The sequence below is a fragment of the Cetorhinus maximus genome, chromosome 32, assembly GCF_964194155.1.
Source record: "Cetorhinus maximus chromosome 32, sCetMax3.hap1.1, whole genome shotgun sequence".
Classification (NCBI taxonomy): Eukaryota; Metazoa; Chordata; class Chondrichthyes; order Lamniformes; family Cetorhinidae; genus Cetorhinus; species Cetorhinus maximus.
Genome location: NC_135910.1, coordinates 15106770 through 15128340, shown reverse-complemented (window position 1 = coordinate 15128340; position 21571 = coordinate 15106770). Strand labels below are relative to the sequence as shown.

The window sequence follows — 21571 nt, the reverse complement described above, 5'->3', positions numbered from 1 at the left end:
GTGAACTCCCCTCAGGCCCCATCAATGGTTAATAGAAAGATTGAGGTAGAGGGGGAGAAATTTCTCCACTCAAGAGGGTTGTGAATCTTTGGAATTCTCTAGCCCAGGGAGGTGTGAATGCTCAGTCGTTGAGTCTATTGAACATAGAAGCCGATAGATTTTTGGGTACATTAAGGGATTTGAGGATAGTGCGGGTAGGTGGAGTTAAGGCAGAAGATCAGCCATAATCTTATTGAATGGCAGAGCAGGCTCTTAAGACCCAAATGGCCTCCCCCAGCCCCTATTTTGTTGGTTCTTATCCTCCAAAACCACCCATCCATCTTGGCTAAGATCATGAATTATTGGTGTGTGGGGAAAGGTGGATTTCAGTTGCACAGGCCCCTTTTCCCACCACCCACTCTTCCTCCATATCCAACTACAAGACTATATAGCTCCCACCCCAAGTGATGTTACTATACAGATATTGACAAACACCATTTTATTCAGTTTTTATGTTCACATTCTTGTTTCAAGCAGCCATGAGGGGAAAGTAACTGATGTTTACCACCGGAATTACCGATCGGAATTAAGCTCCCATCTGTAGTTAAGTTAATTATTTACATTACATACATGATATACAAAGAATTTTACCTTCATAATCCAGCCTCATAATCTGCTACTCTGATTTGTAATTTATCACAACTGTCAATGCGGATCTCCTCTCTTTCCCACAGATATTTCAAACTGATGCTCAGGCTCCCATTAGGTCAGCTAATTAAGGTAGTGAATCATCAAACTGTATAGACTAGGAGAGTCCCAGGCTTGATTTGGGGCCTGTGCATTTACGTTAAAACACATTCTTATTCTGAGACCATGACCCTGTGTTCTAGATCCTGCAACCAGGGGAAATATTTTCTCAGCACCTTCCTCTCAAGCCCCTCAAGAATGTTGAGATCACCTCGCATTCTTCTAAACTCCAGGGCCTCGTCTTCTCAATCTCTGTTCATGGGTGATGATCATCGGGCACTCCAGCCCTTGAGGCCAAGGAGGAGACGTTTAATTAGGGATTCTATCATGCAGTGACCACCCACCCCACAATAAAGCAATACAGGCCTTCTAAGGAACAGGAGGCCCCGGGCTCAGTGTGGCCCTGTCTAGGTTCACGTGAACAATGGCTGCCCGGGGAAAGGCGTTGGACGGAGCCTGTGGTAATAAACATCGAGAAAGAGTTAAAGCTTTCAAGGCAAGGAAATCAGAGGAAAGAAAAATGGAGAGTTTTAAACAATATTGGCTTCACCTCATCTTTCTGATGCATCTCTCTAACCCTTTAAAACTTAAATCGGTGCCTTGCTCTGCAAGCATTAGCTTTTAATTCCAATGCTAAAGGTTGGCTCCAGGACATAATACAGCTCCCCGCAGGTAAATCCCCATTGTAAGGATTGTGGGAATCTAATGCTGGTTTCGTACTCAAAACAATCCACCTTCGTGCTGCCCTGGATAACACACACAGCCCCAGCCTCTGTCAAGAGGCCCCTGGATTGTCCACAGGGGAGATACAGATGAAGTGGCCACCTTTGCTCATTCAGGAGGTACCTACAGCCCCTCAGGCACACCAGCTCATGCCAGGCTGTTTGTCTCCACTACCTTCACCCTACTCTAGCTGAAAGTCCTTCTGGGCTATTGCTTAGTCTTTGTTTGAAGAATTTCAGTCATAAAATTACCTTCAGGTCATTTTGAAGTCATGTTTCCCCCCACCCCCGCCACCCTCTCCCTTCTATTGTCACAGTTGAGTTTTAAGTAGTGTTGCTGATTTAGCCTTTCTGTAGCGTTTACCACCTTTGTATATAAACTCCATAAAAGTCACTTCATCGCCTGTCTGAAAGATTAATTGCTTCTCATAGCTCAACCCAGATTCTCTCTTCATCTATTGTAAAGATCACATAGGTGGGTGGGCAGGATACATCAGTATTAGGGAATACAACTATGCAGTGTCAGGTGTGCAAAGTGAACATTCCACACAGAAACAGGGCCACATTCTACCCAGCAACTGACAAGAGCCAATGGAAATCTTGCACAATCTGTTTAAGGCAGCATTGTGATCCTATAGGCAGAGGAGCCTTTGGTCATTCATGTATGTCCAACCAACTTCTATATAAATATAGTACATTTAATATAATAAAATGTCCCAAGGAGGAGAGCGATAGAGCAAAATCAAACTCCGAACCACAACATTGGGGCAAATGACTAATAGCTTGGTCAAAGAGGTAGGTTTTAAGGAGCGTCTTAAAGGAGAGAGACTCAGAGAGATGGAAAGGTTTAGGGAGGGAATTCCAGAGCTCAGGGCCCAGGCAGCTAAAGGCACAACCGTCAATGCTGAAACAAATAAATCAGGGATGTTACAGAGCCCAGAATTAGGTGAAGAGATTTCCAAGGGAGGGTTGTGGAACTGGAGGAGGTTAGCGAGATAGGAGCAAGGATATGGAGGTATCTGAAAACAAGATGAGAATTTTAAAATGGTGGCACTGTTTGACCAAGAGTCAGTGCAGGTCAGTGAATAGAGGTGATGGGTGAACAGAACTTTGTCCTGTGTCCTTACTCGAACCAAGAGTTTTGGATGAGCTCAGCAGAGGTTAGAATCCAGTACTTACATTGTGCACGCAACATAATAAAATATCCCAGAAGGAGGGGAATAGGTTGGAAATATACATTGAATGATATAAGCAAGTTGACAGAAGGAATGGCTGAAGAGAGAGCTTTCGAGGAGACTATGACTGCTGAATGGAGCAGAATTGAAAGAATGGAGAAGTTGGCTGGGCCAAGACCTCAAATGATCGCAAAAGTGATTCACACCCACAATTCTTTCTGCTGACGAATTGGGGAGTCTCCTACCCTTCTGGAACTTTCCTTCTAAAAACAGGGCGCTGCCAGCTCTCAATTCCACAACCACACAGACAAAAATCACCAAATCCTAGAGGAAATGACAGGGTCTTAGCGACCCCTCTCTATTGCTAGGCAAATTAAAGAAAAAAAATTGTGCATACAAACCGGGACAATATTCTCGGACAATACAATCAGCTGGAGATTACGTAGAACGGAAACATAGAAACACATTTTTGAAAAAAAGAACATTTTTAAATATATATTTCACAAATGTTTTCTCCACTTCCATTATAAAAATATTACAAATATTACATTTTTTAACAAAATTTAGAAATGAGAAGGGCCCCACGTCGGGATCTAAAACTCCACCATCACTGAACACATGCGAGGACTCCTTAACTGTAAGACTTCTGCAACCGGATCACAATTCACAAGTTTGTGCCGGGGGAGGGAGGGGGTGGACTTTGGTAAAATATTCATGAAGAAGGTAAATTCCATGCAAGTCTTGTGCCCAATATCTGCATCGCCTTTCACCACCTCCTCTCCCTGTCTCGTGGGACCCCCCATTGACGTTCTATGGGAATACAGCAGACAAGCTTAACAGCCAGGAATTCCAATTACCAAAATGTCATCCTTGAATGTGTGTCCTTCACCCCCACCCGCTGCATTTAGCCATTTTCTAGTGTAGATGTAACCCCCGCTGAGGGATGGGGGAGGCTTGAGGAAGAGTGAAAAGTGCTGGGTTAACAGGGTTTGGGGAAGTGGAGGGGGGGGCGGGGGTTGGGTAGTGGGGGGAGCTTATTAGATAAAAGTTGCCAAGTTACTCGCACCTTCAGAGTTTCAGGATTGTCCGGCAGCAATCAAATCAGTCAACCAACCGGTGAGGCTCAATACTCGTCGGGCTCGGAAACAGTCAGTCAGTCGGTCACTGTGTTAGCGGCAGGGCGGGGTCAAGACACGGCATCACGTCAAGACCAGGATCGAGGTCCTCGCATCCCAACCACCCCCCCCACCCGCCACACCACACCCCCCACCTAAACCCCCTCCCCCCCCACCCCCCTCCCCCAACCACCCCCTGTGGCTTTCCATCCATTGGCCAGCGGGTCACCATTCAGCCCTTGGATCCCGCCTGCTCACTTGGCATGGCGATGCTGCTGCCCAAAATGGTGGACAGTGCCTCGCTCCCGCTGCTGTATTCCATGCCCAGGTAGTTGTTGATGTCCCTACCGGCCGGAGCCACGGACAGATCGTTGACGGTGGTCAGGATGTTGTAATTTGCGTCAAAGGTGGAATTCAAAGCCTCAGCCTCTGCACAGATCCGGAGCTCCTCTGGCGAGCAGTAGAAGTCATAGTCAGTCAGCTCCGCGGGCTCATCCTTCATGTAACATTGGTTGTATGGGGCATCCTGAAACTCTCCTAGGGAACCGTCAGAATAGGCGGCAGCAGCAGTAGCAGTGGCAGCATATTCCCGGCTGTAGCAGGTCCAGGGTTTGGTCCCTTGATTCACCGAATAGAACTCATCTTCCTCTGTCGGGAAGTTATAAGCAACATCCTCCGAAAATTGGAAATCTGAAAACGCAGAAATCGATTAAATCAGTCAAAGCCTTTCGGTGAAACTCAGCAAAAAAAAAAAAAAATCTTTAGCAATTTAGCAAAGCTATTAAACTAGTTAATATTAAATGGTGTTATTAAATCAGTTAAAATGGTGGATTTTAACATGAGAATGTGTCATAAAAGCACAGAAGATCAGAAGCATATAGGTGGCCAGGGATGAGAGGCTTCAGTTCATGTGGGGACACGGGAGACGCTGGGGTTATTCTTCTTAGAGCGGAGAAGGCCAGGAGGAGATTTAATAGATGTTCAACATCGAGGAGTTTTGATAAAGTAAATAGGGAGAAACTGTGCCCACAAAACAAGTTTTCTGCTGTTTGTGGGAGCTTGCTGTGCGCAAATCGGCTGTCGCGTTTTCTACATTACAACAGTGACCACCCTTCAAAAAGTACTTCCTTGCTTGTAAAGCACTTTGAGAGGCCCAATGGTCACAAAAAGGCGGGTGTTTAAATTTCCATTGCTCGGGGAATCTAAAATACGGGGGGCACAGACTCAGGATGAGGGGCTGACCATTTAGGACTGAGAGGAGGAGAAATTTCTTCACTCAAAAAAGAGTTGTGAATCTTTGGAATTTCCTATTCCAGAGGGTTATGGATGCTCCATTGGTGAATACATTTAAGGCTGGGATAGATGGATTTTTGGTGTCTCAGGAAATTGTACGGGGAGCGGGCAGGAAAAGATAAGAGTTGGAAGCCCAAGGTCAGCCATGATTGTATTGAATGGCGGAACAGGCTTGATGGGCCGAATGGTCTACTCCTGCTCCTGTTCCTCACATTCTTAAATGTGTAACTTTCTTTTTCTTGTTTTTTTTTCTCACTGGTAGGAGGCTCAGTAACCAGAGGACACAAATTTAAAACAATTATCATGTTTGCATTCCGGACTCCAATGAGCGGCCCAGTTGTGATCTTAGAGAGTTTATGGGATGTGAGCACCACTGGCAAGGTCAACATTTATTGCCCATCCCTAATTGCCCTTGAGAAGGTGGTGGTGAGCTGCCTTCTTGAACTGCTGCAGTCCTTGTGGTATGAAAACCATATGGACCCAAGGTTAGCTCTCAGTCATAGCAACATAGCAAGGGTGCTGCAATTGGCCTCAGTACCCCTGGACAATGGGCAGGGGAGAAGGTGGTGGGGGCAAGGGGTGAAACTCAGCAGGAAACCAGCCAGGGTTGCTATTGACTGATGGCTTCCCTTCAGCAAAGGGAGGGCGATGGGAAAAAATTGTATTTTGATATCAAACAAACAGTCAGGTAGTCAGTCTCTTGTGGTTTACTCCTTCAGTTCACCAAATGGAAAAAAAAAACAACTTTATTATTAGAGCCAGGCTGTTCAGGACGTCAAGAAGCATTTGTCCCAACACAAAGGGTGGTGGGAATGAAGTCACTCCCCACCCTCCCCCAAAAAGGCCGTGGATGCTGGGTGAACAATCAAAACGACTGTGGTCGACTGGTGTTGGTTGGGCCAGGGAAACAGAGCAGTGGTGGGTAAGTGGAGTTGTGGGGCAGATCTGCCCTGATCTAACCAAAGTGGCTTAATTCTGTTGTCTAACTATATCAGTACCCGCTGCCTAGTCTCCTAGACGTTTGAGCGAGAAGTCAGCAGCTTCAGTGAAAGTGGGGGTGGGGTGGGGCGGTGCGATGGTTGGTAAAAACGACATCAAACTGGTGACTCTTCTCGTTTTACCAAATTCTCCCTCGCTCCCCTCCCTCCCTCCCCACCTCCCCCCCCCCCCCCCCCCCCCCTTTCAACTTGCTACATAGTAATCAAGCTTAGCAATTATCTGAAACAAAAACAAAAATAACTGCGAAAAAAAAACTCAGCAGGTCTGACAGCATCTGCGGAGAGGGACACAGTTAACGTTTCGAGTCCGTATGACTCTTCAACAGAACTAAGGAAATAGAGAAATGCGGTGAAATATAAGCTGGTTGAGTTGTGGGGGGTGGTGAGACAGGTGGAGCTGGATACAGGACCAGTGGTAGGTGGAGGCAAAGAAGAGATTGCCAAAGGTGTCATAGACAAAAGGACAAAGGGGTGTTGACGGTGGTGATATAAACTCAGGAATGTGTTAATGGGGACATTAAGGGTGGAAAGCAGGACGAGCAAAGTACAGGTAGCCCTAGTGGGGGTGGGGTGGGGGGTGGGGGGAAGGGATCAAAATAGGCTAAAATGTGGAGATAAAACAATGGTCACCCCATCCCCACTAGGGCTATCTGTTACTTGCTTGTCCTGCTTTCTACCCTTAGTGTCGCCATCAGCACATTCCTTAGTTTATATCACCACCGTCAACACCCCTTTGTCCTTTTGTCTATGACATCTTTGGTAGTCTCTTCTTTGCCTCCACTTATCTCTGGCCCTCTATCCAGCTCCACCTGTCCTACCCCCCCTTCAACCAGCTTATATTTCACCTCATTTTTATTTTTCCTTAGTTCTGATGAAGGGTCATACGGACTCGAAACGTTAACTGTGCTCCTCTCCGCAGATGCTTGTCAGACCTGCTGAGTTTTTCCAGCTATTTTTGTTTTTGTTTCAGATTTCCAGCATCCGCAGTATTTTGCTTTTATCTTAGTGGTTATCTGTCCAGCGGAGATTGCAACATGGTAACTGAGGGCATGCCTGCTCATGGTAACCAACTCTAGCGGCCATTTAATTTATTCTTTTAGACGTGAATTAAGCACCATTTAAATCTAAATTACCTCGATTCTCGATCGTCCGCTTTAGCCGCCCTGCTGCTGGGTCTGTCAAGGTAAAACCGGAAGGTGTCAGTTAAACAAATTGAACAGCAAGTTTTTAAGTCAGGATCAGGAACCAGAATTATTCATGCAGAGTGACCATTGACGCTATTGTGTCAACCAATGAGATAGAGGCAAGGGGTGAGACTTGGGGATCAGTGGCAGTCTGTCAGCCAATGGGTTGGAAGCGAGGGCGGGTCTTGTATCAATTTTATAAGCCAAACCACAGCAAACAGTCTCCCGATACCAGCGGGATTATCTTGCAGCAGAACGCAGTCAGTGGAGGATAGTAATGCAATACCAAATTATGAGCTGGAAAATCAATCCCAGTCCATGTAAAACAGGTATCGATGAGTGAATTTTGCAATCATCTCCACTGTGACCGGGAATTACCGGGCCAGATTTCCAATGCCGGGGTGGGGGGGGTCGGGAACCGGAGACCCGGATGAATTCTGGGTCCCGACCCCGTGCCTGAATTAAATGCTAATTGGGCAAGGGGCGGATTCGTCGCCCAATTAGGTGCCAAGTGCCTCCAGGAGACAGAGGCTCCCTGCCTGGCACCGGCAGCAAAGGCAGACGGAGGCCATGTTGAAGGCTGACGTTTGGTTGCCTTCCTGAGGAGACAGGGTAGCTCATCAGTGGACCAGGAGGATAAAGGCAGTACAAAGTAGCCATGGGTGCCAAGTGGAGGTACAATGCTTGACCCGATGTTAGTTGACGCCCTCAAATTTCATTTAAACACAAACAGAAACAAACTTTCTTTTGACCTGCACTGACCCTGACTATTTGGGATCACCAGAATCAGATTTCCAAACTGCTTTCCCGACTGCACAGGCCCCGGATGAAGCTCCCAAAGGAGCTCAACGGGCTGTTATTTGACGGTGTATAGGTTCCCACTTCTGTTCCATCCCACCCCCATGAACACCCCAAAAAATTCAAGACTGTCCCGTAGGCGTTGGGATCCCCAGACGACCTCCGAGGCCGCAATTCTCAAACAGTGCCCACAGCAGGCCCCAAACCCGCAGCCCTTCGAAAATCCGGCCCTTGTTGCAGCCTTATTACAGGGAAGGTCACTTGTTAAAAGTTTACTTCATTCCTACCTCTCCTGGGAGGTCAGGAAACTTCCATCCACACCCACCCCAACTTGGGGGGGAAAGCGAACAATGTGGGGTCACCAGCCTGGGTAGGTTTGACTGAGATGACCCCTAGTTGAGAAACCTATTTAATTCTGGGTACCGCACCTCAGGCAGGTTAGAGGCCTTGGAAGGGGCATGGTGCAGATCTGCTAAAAATTACACTAGGCCTTAAATTATGAGTAGTGGCTTGTATTCCTTTGCATTTAGAAGACTGAGGTGTGATCTAACTCAAGGTGTTTAAAGGATTCAATAGGGTAGAGAGAAAGAGATAAACTATTTCCTCTAAAGAGTCCAGAGCAAGGAGGTACAATTACAAAATTTAAAGCTAGGCCTATTTGAAAATGGCCTACAAAGCATGGTGGGACTGATAAACGCACTGCCTCCACCCCCACCAAAGGCTGTGGGTGCTGGAGGACAATGGTAATGTTCAAGACCAAGATGGGTAGGATTTTTTTTTTGGATAAGGGTGTCAAAGGATATGGAGAAAAAGGTGGGAAAACTAAGTTAAGGGACAAGTTCGGCCTTGATCCAGATTGAATAGCTTAATTCTGTTCCCATCTCCTGACGTCAATATTTGCTGCCTAGTTCCCCTAGACATCCTGGTGACCTTCAGCAAAAAGGGCGAGGGGGGTGGGGAGGTAAAATAAATCATCGTGGTGACTCTGCTGGTCTACCAACTTCTCCCCCATTCCCCTCCCCACCCCCACTTTCCCCTTGCATGCCAATCAAATTCATAGCAACAAACATCAGATCCATCCAGTGGAGATTTCAGCCGGTAACTGAAGTCTTGCCTGCTAATGACAACCAGCTCCGGCTTAATTTATTCCTTTAATTAGAGTTAGGTCCTAAGCTCTGGAATTCCCTCCCTAAACCTCACCACCTCTCTTTCCTTCCTTTCAGACGCTCCTTAAAACCTACCCCCTTGACCAAGCTTTTGGTCACCTGACCTGATATCTCCTTACGTAGCTCGGTGCCATACTTGGCCTCATAATGCTCCTGCGAAGCACCTTGGGACGTTTTATTATGTGGCAGGCGCTACATAAATGCAAGTTGTGTTGCTGAGCCGCGCATTCAGCACCATTCAAGTCAAAATTACCGCGGTTTTCAACTGGCTGCTTTAGCTGCGTTACTGGGTCTGGCGGAGTAAAATTGGAACCTGTCAAATCAAAAGGAAAATAAATTAAACAGCAGGTTCTTTTTTTTTAAAAAAAGTTCTGCTGGGGAAACAAGTTTATTCAACAGCAGGCTATTTGCTCAGGTCGCTCAGGGTTTGAGGGCCCAGGCTCAGTGGGACACTGTCAGTGCTGTTCTGAGGGACCACAGACTGCATCCTTGGGGATGTCCCTCGGGAGGGCGGAATGTTAAACCCGACAGGTTTGCTGGCTGCGGTCTCAGGTGGCCGTGGTCCCGGGGCTACTTTGCGGAGAACTGGGAGTTCTCCTGATGTTCTGTTCCGGTCAAACCGGCCAAAAATAGGGTCACTCGCCTGATCTCGACCCGTGCAAAATAACTGCTGTTGGCTTAGACTTACCAGGTGCTGCAACGTGAAGCACTTTTGACATGACGAGAAAGGTTTTTGGAAACAAGTCAGTCGCTTATTAATCCTCGATTCCGAAAGTTCCCTTCCTTAAAAATTCCAGCATGGGATGTGGGCGCTGATGACAAGACCAGCACTTGTTGCCCATTCCCGATTGCCCTGTGAGAAGGTGTTGGTGAACCAACTTCTCAAATACAATTCAGCGGCTTTCTAGGCCACTTCTGATGGGCAGTTAAAAGTTGACTACATTGCTGTGGGTCTGGAGTCACATGTAGGCCAGAACGGGTAAGGACGGGAGATTTCTTTCCCTAGAAAGGACAACTAGCGAGTTTTTACAACAATCCAATCATTTCATGACCGCCATTACTGAGGCTAGCCTTTTATTCCAGATTTATTAATTAATTAACCAAAATTTAAATTCCTCCATCTGCCGCGGGTGGGATTTGAACTCGTGTCTCCCGGTTCGTCCTGGTTTCTGGATCACTGGTCCGGTAGCATAACCACTATGCTGCCACTCTCTAGCTAGCATAAGACTAGAGCAAACAAGTTTGTAAAATTGTTTTTTTTTTGTTCTTTAAAAGAAAACTTCCCTGGCAATTTTCATTTTATGAAGTTTGAATGAAAAGCCCCGACTCTAAAATCTTAGACCTAGTTTTAGACAGGCTCATCAGAAATAGGAGCAGGAGTAGGCCATTCGGCCCCTCAAGCCTGCCCCGCCTTTCAATAAGATCATGGCTGATCTGCCCCAGGCCTCAACTCCTCTTTCGTGCCAGCTCCTCATAGCCCTCAACTCCCCGAGATTTCAAAAACCTATCCACCTCCTCTTTAAATACCTTCAGCGATCTAGCCTCCACAACTCTCTGGGGTAGAGAATTCCAGACATTCACTACCCCCTGAGAGTAGAAATTCCTTTGCATCCCAGTTTTAAATATGAGTGTCCCCTTATTCTGTGACTATGTCCCCGAGTTCGAGATTCCCCCACTAATGGAAACATCTTCTCAACATCTACCATGTCGAGACCCCCTCAGAATCTTGTACGTTTCAATAAGATCACCCCTCATTCTTCTAAGGCTCAGCCCACCCTATCCCTGTGCCCTTCTCCACATGTCCCAATGTGTGCCGTCTTTGCCCAGGACAGACTCCTCTGCACTGTGTATTCACTTCTCAGAGATGAGGAGAAACTTCTTTAGCCAGAGAGTGGTGAATCTATGGAATTCATTGCCACAGAAGGCCGAGGAGGCCAGGTCATTGAGTGTATCTAAGACCGCGATAGATAGGTTCTTGATTGGTATGGGGGATCAAAGGTTACGGGGAGAAGGCGGGAGAATGGGGTTGAGAAACTTATCAGCCATGATTGAATGGCGAGCAGACACGATGGGCCGAATGGCCTAATTTCTGCTCCTATGTCTTATGGTCTGCCCATTCCCCTTTTGGCAGAAGATCCTTCAACCCTCTTGGGATGAATTTTTAGTCCCCTCCGTTTGTCTTTCTACCTCTTTCCTCCCCACTCCGCAATGCTCAAACCCAGTTTCTTTGGTGCCAGCTCTTCCCTTGGCTACTTTTCTCCGCTTCTGTTAAGCTTCCTGGGGTCTTCCTCTGCGCTAAAGGCCCGGGATCCAATGTGATACCACTGATCAATGTCATAACAATTCCAACCAAACCCATCGATTCGAGAGATCCAAAGCCCACATGCACAATTAAAATCTCGCCAAGCATCAAACGCAGGACTCACCTATGAAGCTATTAATCGAAGGGAACTTGAAATTCCTCAAGCACTTGGACCGAATCCCATAAGCATCTGTCACAAAACACAGAAATATGTCAGTAATCAGCAGAGGGCAATCAAACAGAATCTGTTCGCAGCACACCACAACCCCACCCCTTAAAAACAGAGTGCTGGACCATCCCAGGCGATTACACCAAGTCCTTCAGCTCAAAGGCTGACTAGTGAGCTGTTGCAATCTGGAACACACTGCCCGAGAGGATGGTGGAAGCAAATTCAATAACAACTTCCATATGCTTAAAAAATAAAAAAATTGCAGGGCTGTGGAGGAAGAGGGAAGAGACAGCGGGTGGTGGGAATAATTGGATAGCTTTGGAAAAAAAAGAGAGATAGCATGGGCACAAGGGGCTGAATGGCCTCATTGAGTGCTGTAAGATTCTATCAGACATGCTTGCCCAGTGTGGTTAGGGACTGCAAATCCTATTCTCCACCACCCATGAGAAGGATCCAGAGCATAGGCATCACTCAAAGCTCATGTTGACAGTCTGTTAAGTGCTGTAACTCCATTCTTACCCCATTAGGTGGTCTTGTGGGTCAGCAGACAGCGCCCCTGCCTCTAAGGCAGAGGGTCCGGGTTCAAGTCCCAATCCAGGACGTCCCCGCCAATCCCCAAACAGGAGGGGAAATGTGCGCGTGTGAAGATGCAAGACAAAGATTCTTTCCCACTTTGGCACACTAGATATTGTTCCTGTGCCAAGTACACTTTGAACGTGAGGTTGCACGCTCTAATTATAGAGACCTACGGACATCAGCAAGATTAACGGAGAGATCAGAGGGGGAGGGGCCAAAATAATTAAACGGGGCAAGAAGATTTTTTTCCCCTTTGGGAAGTCAGTGGCCCTGATAAGTCTAACATTCTTTGCCCATCCCTAGTTGCCCTGTGAAGATCCTTGTTCTTGAAGATATGCAAAACATGCAGTGGTGGTGGGGTAAGAAATTCCAGAATATTGACCCAGCAACAATGGTATTTTAAAAGGAGACGGATTTTGTGTTTTTATTTTTTGGCCTTTTGCTCCTGGGACATGGGATGGACAGACAATACTGGGACTTTACAACAACCCACCCAACTTTCACGGACCACAGCCCACAAGTTACCAGATTAAGCGAATTCAGCGTCGCAAGTTGTCCCAGTGGGATTCGAACCCCTGAGCCTTTGGGGGTTGGCGAGTCTAATAGCCACATCGCTACAGTGCCCATTGAGACGAGGGAAGTCAGTGCTGAGGAACGGGTCCCCCTCCACTTCAGTGAACCAGCGTGCGCGTCAAGCACTCCCAAGGCAGGTACGTCAATCTCAATGCAACGTGAAGCTCCCCCCTAAAGGCCCCCTCCCCGTTGAAATTGGTGCAGTAGCAAGGAATCTAACTTCCCAACCCACTCCCACCATTTCCCAAACAAGCCTGCAATGAACTCTCTGAACATGGGTGGAAATTTAGCTTAGGGATGCATTTGTGGACATGGCATGTTAATCAAGCGGTCACTGGCCCCAAAACAAACAAGTGTTCATTCTCCGAAACCCCTCATCCCTTTTTAGACGCCCTGTCCGCGACCGGTTGTTGATCTACACCAGCTACGTCCATCCCTTGGTCGAATATGCCGTGCCGGACGTCTCTCACAACAGCAAAAAAAAATCTCTCGAATCGAAAGAATTCAGAAGCGCAGACTGTGATTGATCTTCATGTCACAAAACTCGGAACATTACAAATATCCACTCTCCTGGTTTGTAGAAAGTTCAGAAAATCAATCTACCCAATTTCAGAACTGGTAACTTGCACCACACCCAGAGCGATCAAGGCAACTCAGAAGGTCGACTAGATTCAACCCTATAAGATGCAGGACAGAGAGGTATCAATTTGGTCCTATACCTTACAAAGTTCGACTCCACAGTGAAGGACTTAAATTATGAAATTTATATGCACTTCAGTGCCTGTAATGTGGGAATGTATTGATTTGTAATTTTAATTCAACATTACCCTTTTCTAATATCCAAATTTTAGTTTGTCTATTTTTGTTACTAGAGGATTGTTACATGTTTGCATATCTTTAACCTGATTACTTAGTCGACATATGAACTTTTCGACATAAGCTACACTGCCATTCGGCCATTATTAAAATCCTACCACGACCCTGACAACAGACCAACTTTCATGCTGTCAGTCCAGGCTGGATTTTCATGGGATGTACAGCACACACACAGTTCCTTCATTCTAGCCGGTCCAGCTTTGTTTGCAGTTTTATGGTTTTGTTAACCTGCCTTGCTACCGTCAATGATTTGTGAATCACTTTGTACCTCTACCCCACTTTGACTCATCCTAAAGGAGTACATGACCAATATTCCCTCCGGGCTGTGCAACCACGCAGTAATCCAAAACTCCCTGTTGCAGGCTGCGCACAAGTCAATCTCTAAATTAATGGACACTTTGAACAAAAAAACCTGGAGGGTCTGTTGCACTTTACGTTGTTTACTGAAATACCAATATTTATCCCTCGATCAACACCACCAAAACATTATCTGGTCATTATCACATTGCTGTTTATGGAAACTTGCTATGCACAAATTGGCTGCCGTATTTCCTAATTTTTTTTCTTATTCGTTCATGAGACGTGGGCGTCGCTGGCCAGACCAGCATTTGTTGCCCATCCCTAATTACCTCTAGGTGGTGGTGGGGAGCCACCTTCTTGAACCCTGCAGTTCATGTGGGTGTAGGTACGCCCACAGTGCTGTTAGGGAGACAATAGTGATTGTGCTTCAAAAACTTTTTAAGTTGGCTGTAAGAAGCTTCGAGACGTCTGGTGGTCGTGAAAGGTGCTATGTAAACGCAAGCCTCTTTTTTTTATTTACACGCCCGTACCCCGCGTTTGTTAAGACTTGGACTTTTGTCGAGCTGTTTCGATACGTTACCTTCTATTTTCGGGAGGTAGCGGAACTCGAAGGAGTCGCTGTATTCTTTGTCGGAGGGGCGATATAATTGCAGCTTCACGATGACCTGCTCCTGGATGTCGATGTCGCAGTACGGCGGTGTTTTGAAGACAATGGCAATCTGCCGATGAACATCGGTTTGGGAAAAGACCCCCTTCGCTTCCCAGTTGCCCTTTGAGAAGACAACGGCGATATCCTCTGTAAGGGGGAAACAGAAGATTTAGGAACACAGGACTTAGGAGCAGGAGCAGGCCATTCAGCCCTCCGAGCCTACTTTGCCATTCAATAAGATCATGGCTGATCTGGTGCGATCTCACCTTCACTTTCCTGTGCGTCCACCATAACCCTCGACTCCCTTGTCTATCAAAAATATGTTTAACTCAGCCTTAAATATATTCAATGACCCCGCCTCCACTCTTCTCTGGGGAAGAAAATTCCACAGACTAACAACCCTCAGAGAAAAAAAATTTCTCCTCGTCTCAAGTCTCAACATTTAAAATGCCATTTTGCCTTCTCTCGCTCTCTTCTGCTCCCAATTCACCTTCTCCCCAGCATTAAAAACAATAACGTTTAGGGACACTCAAGTTTTGATCAAACTACTTTCTTGCTATTGCTTGGTCTAACTGAATGGCAGAACAGGTTCGGGGAGCTGAATGGCCTCATGTTCCTCCAGGAAACGTACCTACTTAAAACTCTGCTGCCCACGTCCTAACTCGTACCAAGTCTCATTCCCCTATCCCTCTTGCGCTCGCTCGCTGACCTGCTTTGGCTCCCGGTTAAGCGACATGTCAATTTTAAAACTTTCATCTTTGTTTTCAAACCCCGCCACGTCCTCTCTCCCCTCCCAGCTCTGTAATCTTCTCCAGCCCCACAGCTCTCCGAGATATCTGCACTCCTCTGATTCCAGCCTCTTGGGCAATCCCGATTTTAATTGCTGCACAATCGGTGGCTGTACCTTCAGCTTCCTGGGCCCTAACCTCTAGAATTCCCTCCCTAAACCTCCCCGACTCGTTTTCCTCCGTGGAGATGCTCCTTAAAACCTACCTCTTTGACCAAGCTTTTGGTCCTAATATCTCCAGTAGCTCACTATCATATTTTGTTTTATAATGCTCCTGTGAAGCACCTTGGGGTATTTTATGATGTTAAAAGGTGCTAGATAAATACAAGTTGTTGTTATATCTGAAACAGCACGTGCAGACCCTGTACAGCCACAGATACGAACAGAACAAAAAGAATGGTAAGAATGCTTCCGGCTCCCGAGCTACAAATTGATGTTGTCAAGCACTTCAAATATTCACAGAACCATAAAACCTGATTGTGACTGACATTGTCTCATGCCAAAACACTAATTAAAATAAAGATATAGAAAAACACAAAAAAAAAGCAGAATACTGCAGATGCTGGAAGTCTGATGTAAAAACAGAAAATGCTGGACAAACTCAGCAGGCCTGACAACGTCCGTGGAGAGAGAAACAGAGCTAACGTTTCAGGCCAATGGGCTTTTCATCAGAACTGTGATCAAGTGTAACTACCTTTCTGCACCTTGTCACACAGCAGAAACAGCTCTTCACCTCCTGTGCACATCCCATTGTCTTTGTTCAGCCGACAGATTCTAAGCTCCGAAGTATTCGTTGCCTCTAGAATTGAAAGATCAAGCCATGAGTGCAGTGTCGTGATCAATGTGTCCACCTATTCACTTCTCTTGCACGTCCAGTTTTCCATCGCTCCACCATTGGCGGCCGTGCTTTCAGCTGCCTGGACCCTAAGCTCTGGGTTTCCCTCTTTAAGCCTCTCTCCTCCTTTAAGAGGCTCCTTAAAATGTACCACTTTGACCAATCACCTGACCCAATACCTCCTAATATGACTTGGTGTCAAATTTTGTTTGATAACACTTCTAATGAAGCGCCTTGGGATTCTTTACTGTGTTAAAGACGCTGTATAAACGGATGTCATTGTTCAGAAATGCTTTTGAAAGTAAACCCATAATCCCCGTCACCCAGGAAAGTCATCATTTCCGCAGCAGCATCTTGCTAGATTATCAGTCAGGATCACAGTGTAGCTCACTTATACATGCTAGAAGCTACATATATTGATACACAGGGGCCTGCCCTCTGCAGGAAAAAGGAACATGTCTTGGCACGGGGGACAAAAGCTTTCTGGCGCATTCGCCATGGCAACGCCTCCACCAGAGTCGCCTTGCCAACCAATCAGCACCCTTTTCTCATGCAGTAGAAATTGTTGGCCCCTTTGAAATTTGGCACTCTTGCATTTGTCCCGATGATCGCCAAGATGGAAAGCTCCGGCGACAGGTCTCTCTTTTCAACAATATTCCAAAAACGGAAAACAAGACAGGGGACAGAGGATGATGCGGGAAGGAAGAGAGATAGACGGGGCAGTGGGTGAAGGCGGTGACAAACACGGAGATAAACAAGGAGGGGGAGTGGAGATTTGGGACAGAGTGAGAGAGCAACTGAACAACAGGTGTGGGGGAAAAAAAAAAAGAGATAAATCCCATTTAGTTTGTCATACTTTTGTCATAGATAGGCTCCGATAGAACGGGAGTGAGAACCATGGATGGATCTTGGATAAAGGCCTGGAAGCATAGCCGAACCACGTTCATGTCAACATCTTCTGAGCACCTTGCCGAGTCGCCCACTGTGAAGGGAATAAAAACAAAAACTGTTGAGTGTTCAGCCGCAGCTGAGAATTCCCACGACTGCCCCATTCCTGAGCTCAACAACGAGGTTTCCCAACCCCACCCGGCAAGACAGGGCACTTACTCTACCCACCGCCTGCACTGACTCAGTCAGTCTCGACAGGAACTCGATACTGTAAAGAAGCAGCACTGCATCCCTCGGAGGAGCAGTGAGCCTCCCAAGTGGTGGTCCAATAACGCCAGGTGTTTATAAAACTCCCCATCTTAGTTTTCCAACATCTCCGTGACCTAGCCCCCCTCTCCTCTCTATCTCCGCTACCTCCTCTAGCCCCACAACCCTTTGAGGTCTCCGTGCTCCTCCAATTCCGGCATCTCGGGCATCCCTGATTTCCCATTGCTCCACTTTTGTTGGTGGCTGTGCCTTTTCGGCTGCCTGGGCCCTAAGCTCTGGAGCCCCCATCTTTAAACCACACTCTCCCCCTTTAAGATTACCTCTAAACCCTACTCTTTGAGAAAGCTTTCGGGTCACCTGCCCTAGCATCATTATATGTGGCTCAATGTTAAATAATATTGCCCGATTACACTCCAGAGAAGCACCTCGGGATATTCTACTAACGGCACTATATAAATGCAAGCTGTCAATGACCTACTCTCTGTTGTTTCTTGGACATATCAGTATGGGATACAGGGATGTAACATGGTGTCCCTCACTCACTGGCCTATTTACACCACGCAGCATGCTATACACCGTCATGCACCACAGGGCAGCCTCCTGCCTCACCCCACTCCACCAGGTGTTTCACTGCCTCAGGATCACAGGGGAAGTGGACAGGCAGCAAAAGCTAATTTTGCTGTGTTTGTGCTGTTTAAAATGCTGGATCAAAACCCTAGAACTGCCTTCACTGGGGGTGTACCTACACCACTGTAGTTTCCCTTTAAATTTTGTCTTTTGTTTTTGCAGTTCCCCTTTAAGGGACTGCCTTTTAATCTGTCCCTTGGTTTGTTAACTGAGTGTATTTGTTTGGACTCAGCAAAGGGGATCGCTGTGGAGATACAGGATACGCCAAACGCCTGTGCAGCCTTTAACTTCCTAATGAGTGAGAGAAGATGCACAGCAGCTGCACTGATCCCACCTCACTACCTCTCTGCAGAGCTGGAGTAGCTCGTGGTAGTGTTTGAGGAACCTTCCTCCAATCGTACAGGGTAATTAAACTGTGTTCGTGTCAAAAAAACAAAACAAAGAGAGTTAACACCACTGCAGCGGTTCAAGGCAGCGGCTCACCACCACCTTCTCAAGGGAAATTGGGGATGGGTAACAAATGCTGGCCTAGCCAGGGACGCCCACACCCCCGTGAATAGAATAATATTTTTTTTTTTTAAAAATCAAGCTAAACAAAGGCAGAAACAAGAACACGGAGCTAGGTGAGGTATTCTGGTTCTCGAGAGCTGGGGATTCCCCCCAACTGTGTGCGCGCACTCCTGAATTACAGCGTCTCTGGTATTGGCACAGCAGACAGGGTTTTGCTGCTCTCCTGACTCATTTTTGGACACTGATAGTTAGACAGTCAGAGCTAACATGCAACATGTTCGTTGGGGAGCTTTCTCATTTTGAGAGCACACAAAACCTTGCTTTGAACTCGGAAGTGCTGTCTGATGGTTACCACAACACGTTTCAGTAGGCTATTCGGCCACTTGGGGCATCGCAGGCAACCCCCAATCAACACTCCCATGGGGCCACGGAATCCTTTACGTCCGCCTGCAAGGGCAGACTGGGGGGTTGGAGGGGGGGGGGGCCTCAGTTTAATGCCTCATCTGGAAGGCGGCACCTCCGACAGTGCGGCACTCCCTCACTGTTCTGTGCTTGAGTCACTGGAGCAGGACTCGAACCTGCGCCCTTCTGACTCAAGAAGCAAGTCTGTTACCCGCTGAGCCGCGGAGGGCTTCCCTCCCTGACTCCGGGCCCCAAGCCTTGCGCACAAGAGATTCGCACTAAACCAGCGCAGACCAAGGACTGGACTGCAGGGTTCATGTGGCTGACTAGCAGGCAGACTGGGGAACCTGGCCTCACTGAGGGGCAGAGAAGTGAGTGGGGGCGCGCAAAGGGAGGCCAGGGGTTCTTTTAACCCTAGCAACCTCTCATACTCAGCGAGCCAATCTCTCCAGTGGTAAAGTGGCTACGGTTTTGCAAAACATTCATCTTGTGTCTTGGGGAATTTCTCTTGACAGAGTCGAGGCTACTTTAATAGGACAGGACAGCAGCAGTCAACTGCAATCTGTGAACAGTGAAGCTTCCTGTTTGTGCTGGCTCTGCTCTGTCTCTCTGTTCCTGGGGTTTTGGCTTGGAGCCACAGCCTATGGGAGAGCCTCTGTGGTCTCTTAGCCGTTAAATTTAACTCTCTATCTTTGTCACATAGCAACAATAACCGTTAGAAACTAATAGCAAGCTAAACCACCTGGCTCCAAGTTGCAAGGGCATTTGCATTGCTTGCTGAATTTAAGCAAGGTTCAACTGTACACAGGGACCCTTGGTGATGACTGGAAAAACCCAGGGAGTCTGGCTCCTGAGCATTGCTTATTTCACACGTACACCATTCTCGCCCTGAAATGCAGAATTCTTGATCGGCACTCCATCCCCCACCTTAAACATTCACTCCCTCCACCTTCGACGCACAGTGGCAGCAGTGTGTGTACCATCTACAAGATGCCCTGCAGCGACTCTCCAAGCCTCCCTTCGACAGCACCTTCCAAACCTGTGACCTCTACCACCTAGAAGGACAAGGGCAGCAGGTGCATGGGAGCACCACCGCCTGCAAATAGCCCTCGAGGTCACGCACCATCCTGCAGTCGGGATCCCATTAACCGGTGGACGACCTGCCCCATGTCCCCAAAGTTCCTTCACTGTTGCTGGGTCAAAATCCTGGAACTCCCTCCCTGACAGCGCTGTGGGTGCACCTACAGCACACCCACTGTGATGGTTCAAGGTGATGGCTCAACAGCACCTTCTCAAGGGGCAAATAGGGGTGGGCAACAAATGCTGGTCTTTCCAGCGACGCCCACATCCAATGAATGAATTTTTTTTAAATGAAGGCGGTGCTGAGCCATCCCAGATTTCAATTCGTCACTGTGCTGAATGGGCTGAACTCAAACAGGTGGGCCCTCAGCACATCTGGGTAGAGGGGAAAAGCGTACAGGGTGGATGGGGGAAAGAGAGGATGAAATTGGTCTTCGATTTCTGCTCCCTCTTCGGGGGTACAGCTTCCACGGCGACGACACCTCCAGGATTACACCTGATGTCCCTCGATTCGAGGGACGTGCATTAACCGCCTCGTGACGCGACAGGCCAACTCTCGACCTGCAGAGCCTTGGGTGCGTGGGGCAGGATGGCCACGAGTTATTGGGATCCAGCCTGCAGGATTCTTTCTCGTTCCCTCTCCGCCTCATCGTTAAGGGGTTGGGACTCGAAGGGTGATGCAGCTTGACGGACAAGTTGCCGCCATTTTGGATGGCTAGTAGTGAGCCCCTCCCAGTCACTAATGTCAATGCTGCTGCACTTCAAGGAGAGCTTCAGGGCGTCTTTGAAGCGTTTTCTTTGTCCTCCCCTGGAGCGCTGGCCATTTGAGAGTTGAGAAACCAGGGCCTGGCGGGGGAGACAGCTGGTGGACATCTGGACATAGTGGCCAGTCCATCGTAGTTGATTTTGCAGGAGTTTTGTCTGAACGTTTGTGGAGCTGGCTTCAGGAAGGACACTAGCGTTTGTTCAACGGTCCTCCTATTGAATCCAGAATTTTTCTATCCTAAGAATATATCCAACAAGAGATGGCAACTGACTCCTTCATTGGAGGACAGGATTGAAGGTTGTGATGCCCTCCAGGGTCAAATATCTTGCCCACATTAACAAACTTGGCTCATCTATTTTTCATTTGTTCATGGGATGTGGGCGTCACTAGCTAGGCCAGCATTTATTGCCCTTGTTCGAGGGCTTTTAAGAACCAACCACATTGCTATGGGTCTGGGGTCCCATGTAAGGATGGCAGATTTCCTTCCCTCAAGGACATTACTGAACCAGATGGGTCCTTTTTGTACAACAGTCAGCAATAATTTTGTGGTCATCACCACTTTTAATTCCAGATTTTGACTGAATTCAAATTTCACCATCTGCTGGTGATGGGTCCCCACAGCATTATGCTAGTCCAGTGACAATACCACTATGCCACCACCTCCCACCATTATTGGGCAAGGTAACCAGACAGTGACTACTGAAATGACACCCCAGAGTCGCTGCCCTTCAGAAGAGCATCACAGTGCAGATGGAGGACATTTGGCCCATCGGGCTTGTGCTATCCC

The 21571-nt window shown here is 47.5% G+C and overlaps 1 protein-coding gene across 3 annotated transcripts in view; it reads right to left on the bottom strand.

Annotated features, from left to right (window-relative positions):
• Positions 1–461: 461 nt before the first annotated feature.
• The window catches only part of LOC144671433 (transcription factor p65-like), a 43335-nt gene continuing 22225 nt past the window's right edge, over positions 462–21571 (bottom strand). For 2 of the 3 annotated variants that reach the window (XM_078533338.1, XM_078533340.1), the window contains 7 exons: positions 17101–17226; positions 16104–16208; positions 14554–14769; positions 11604–11669; positions 9431–9490; positions 7163–7204; positions 462–4428 (listed from right to left, as the gene is read on the bottom strand). In XM_078533338.1, coding sequence (XP_078389464.1) covers positions 3971–4428; positions 7163–7204; positions 9431–9490; positions 11604–11669; positions 14554–14769; positions 16104–16208; positions 17101–17226 — 1073 coding nt within the window. In that variant the 3' untranslated portion in view covers positions 462–3970. The remainder of the gene's footprint in view (positions 4429–7162; positions 7205–9430; positions 9491–11603; positions 11670–14553; positions 14770–16103; positions 16209–17100; positions 17227–21571) is intronic. The other variant, XM_078533339.1, reaches the window with a different exon arrangement.